The sequence below is a fragment of the Triticum urartu genome, chromosome 3A, assembly GCF_056163025.1.
Source record: "Triticum urartu cultivar PI428250 chromosome 3A, HENAU_Tu73, whole genome shotgun sequence".
Taxonomy (NCBI): domain Eukaryota; kingdom Viridiplantae; phylum Streptophyta; class Magnoliopsida; order Poales; family Poaceae; genus Triticum; species Triticum urartu.
Genome location: NC_141875.1, coordinates 741,224,946 through 741,228,756, shown reverse-complemented (window position 1 = coordinate 741,228,756; position 3,811 = coordinate 741,224,946). Strand labels below are relative to the sequence as shown.

At 44.2% G+C, this 3,811-nt stretch overlaps 1 protein-coding gene across 1 annotated transcript; it reads left to right on the top strand.

Annotated features, from left to right (window-relative positions):
* Positions 1–242: 242 nt before the first annotated feature.
* On the top strand, positions 243–845 carry LOC147982541 (uncharacterized). The gene has a single exon (XM_087516332.1). It carries the CDS (start codon positions 243–245, stop codon positions 843–845), a length of 603 nt encoding a protein of 200 aa, XP_087372458.1.
* Positions 846–3,811: the final 2,966 nt, after the last annotated feature.

The following is a 3,811-nucleotide window of genomic DNA, read 5'->3' as shown; positions in this document are numbered from 1 at the left end:
CTTTGTACTATTTTTTCTACTTTTCAATACATCTCACCTTTTTAAAAACATGTTGAACATCTTTTGTACATAGGTTGGACATTTTTAATATACGCGTTAAACATTTTCAAATACAGGATAAACATTTATTTGAATACAGGTTAGCCGTCGTGGAACATTTCTACATATTTGTTTGAACATTTTTAAGATAAGCGCAGGGCCAAGCCGAAGACGATATCAGCTACCTCCGAAGCCGTTGTGGAATGGACGTCGACGACACCCAGCCGAAGACGATATCAGCCACCTCCGAAGCCGTTGTGGAATGGACGTCGACGACACCCAGCAGTACATCTTGCGCCACCGGCACCGGCACCGTGCCTCGCGGCATGCAGTACTCCATGTTCGACAGCGGGTTCGCCGATGGCTTCGACCCGGCGAGCCTCGGCCTCAGCTTCCCCGCCAGGCTGCTCTTCACGGACAACTGCACCTACGCGGCGGACGGCTGCGCGCAGCAGCAGCAGCACAAGGCCCATGGGAACGAGATGGAGCAGTGGACGGCGGCGCTGATGGACAGCTTCCCATTCACGTACGCCATGGGTCATCAGATGTCTGGACCGCCAGCTGAGGCAACGCCCATCGCAATAGCAGAGATGGAGGGCATGTTCCACTCCCACCTCGCGCTACAGAGCGGCGGTGGGGGCAATGGCGATGAGGGGAAATGCCACCAGTTCCACCACCCGCCGAGTGAGATCAGCGGCAGCAGCATCACCGGAGCAACAAGGGCATATATAGGCACGTGGTCAATGGCAATGGCAGCGGCTGCTACAATTTCTATTCCAGCACTAGCAGTACGCAGCTGCTCCTAATTAGCTAGTCCGATCAAGCTTTGTTCTTAGATCTATCTGTGACGGTACGTTTTAACTTGCATTTGGCATGCCTTGATGGTGAATTGGTGAGTTCGAAGCTCCTCCCTGGAGACTATTTCACGTGGGCTACTTGGCAAGTCCATCCCCTTGAATCCGCGATGATGATGTTGCTCTACTTTGAGGGTGTCTTTAATATCGACCTCACCTAAATCCTTAGTTACAGGGTATGTCGACCAACCTTGCTGCTGCACGAGCTGTACGCACTGAGAGGTACACGTATTTCGTTGTGCTCCAGCTATCGAGATATGCCTTCCTAGCTTCAAATAGTATATGAGGAGATCGCTACCATGAACAAGAGCACGAAGGACAGTTGCCAAGCCTTTGAGATCTTATCATCTTGTCAAATAGGCAGGGGCGGAGCCAGGATTTGGGTATAGGGGAGGCCAAGCCAAGTATGGATTAAAAAAATCCAGTACAAAAGATGATTATCGAGGACAAGGTTGAGCACTTGCATGTCAGCTTCATTAACAATTTGACAATTCGAAGCAACTGGCTTAGAAAACGAATTAATCTTAATGGTGCTTGGCAGCTTTTTTTTGCAACGTTTGTCGGCGTTTTTACCCCTTATAAGATAGGAATCTCAGTTTCAGAAGCAACCAGCTTAGAGAACGAATTAATCTTAGTGTTGTTTGTCAGCGTCTTTTCTCTTCATAGTTGAGGAATTTTAATTTCTGAATTATGTACTCATACAGTCGACATAGGAATTTTTTACACCATAAAAAGGAACTCATACAAGATAATCTGCATCATGAAAATTTCCAAGTATATCGCTCGATCCTTCTGTGTGGCTCCGCCACTGCAAATAGGCATGCATTGGAATTCAACTTTCTGGTGCTTGGGCGGGCAGTACCTTTCACAGCACAGGATGAGGACCTTTGGTGTGCTCGGAAGGCGAGGCATCATTGATCATCCCACTGCAGGAGCTTTCCTGAGGTGGTGGAGATTGCTGTTGTTGAATATGAGACTCGTTTAAAGATGTCGGGCCTCGGCGCTCTAGTATCAGGCTTAGATGATGCTCTCTTGTATTCCTACTCTTCTACTTCAGCTAGTCTAGAATCTTCTCATCAAGATCTACTTTATTTTTTAAGTGTTTACTTTTTACCATTTTTGGTCCAGTTTTCCTCATAAATCAGGCCAACTTCCCTACCAGGAGAATGTAAACAAATATAGGATCACGTAATTAAGCACGTGGTTTTCTACAACACTAAGTTGCATCGATTCAAATGTACACACAACGAGTACAAGCTCGCATCTGTAACTGTTCTGATGCATATGCTACGTACACAGAATTAATTAAGTGCCTTTATTAGGTAAGATGTCACCATCATAATATTTTTAGTCTGGGCATTAAAATGAAGCATGTGCTCATTTTCGTAGTACACCACATATATGTTCTTTCGGGTGTTGGGAGCAGAAAATCCTGCTGATGCAAAAAACAATTACTCTCTCCTTCCTTAAATAGATTTTATTTATTTTTAGCTATGAGCATAACCTATGGACAGTGTGGATCTAGAACAGCACGAGAGGGGGTGCTAGGCTCAGTACTCTCGTATTTAAACACAGATAGTACACACAAATTAGCCTAACTACTATATAGTAAATATAAGAGTGAATTCCGGTTTTTACCCTCTATTTTGACATTTTTAACACTAATTACCCCATTTAGCAAGGTTTCATCCATTTTACCCTATTTAACGGAAGTGTTGCCAAAATTTACCCCGTTTAAACTTTTTCCAGCGTTTTGACCAGTGGGTCACTACTGTTAGGTCCAACTGGCATGCCAGTCAGTGGTTTTTCTTACTATTTTTCTCACTGCTGAACCGGGCCGCGCAGCTTCGCCAGACCGGCTCGGGCCGATGGAGGTCGCTCGTGTCACATCCAACACACAACGTCCTAGTTGGTCACACGCCACGTTCATCTCTCGTCGCTTCTCGCCTGCATTGCTTGCCCACAATCAAACATGCAAACTGATTTCCTTATAAGTATCAAATTCCTCTAGCATGTTCATCATGCCTACATCATCTGTTAACTCAACCATGAAGTTTCCGTTGCCCCCCTCTTCTGATAATAAACGCTGTCCCAAGGGTTGAAACCCAATTCCTTCATCTTTTCCTTTATATCAAAATAACTAATGAAATCCATCTCAAGCATCTGTGCACAAAATTCCTTTACAGCTAGCAAGTACCAACAAATGCTATCACCTCTGTACAAAATACAACAGTAAAGACAGACACATACATGTATTAACTCTACCGTGGTTAACTTATTTGCTACCTTTTTTCAAAAAGGGCACTTTATTACTTAAAAGGTTTAAGTATTACACCCGCCTCTGCATAACTAAAATGCACACATCCAACAAAGTCCTCACGACAAGAGAAAATAAAATAGGAAGGCGAAATACAAAGAAAAATGTATATCTGTATAGCGCCTAAACTGTCGGTGGCCCAATCCTAAGATCATGCTGCCACCCATGTTGGGTAAAAGCATCCCTCGCCGTAGCCTCCAATCGTGTACACACCTCCGTAAACAGGTCTCGATTCTCCACTCGTTGTAGAGAGGACCATAAACGAGGCGTCCCGGTACATATACTTATTTGCTACCTAGATATTGAGATATGTAGGTGCATCAGAGTCAGGGCTGGTCCTGAGAATTCAGGGGCCCGGGGCGAAACCAAAAACCAGGGCCCTTTTATTAATTAGCATACTCGATAATCTTTTGTGCATTGCAACGAAGACACTAATTAGCTTACCAAATATTAAGTCAATGAAACATGGGTTAGTTAAGGCGGTTTTAAGAAAATTTTGTGGGAATAAAACAAATATGAATAAAAAAAATCAAAATAAGGAGGAGGCGAGGCTGGACTAAGGACAAACTTAAGACCGAACGTTGCATTCTTATAAATAGTA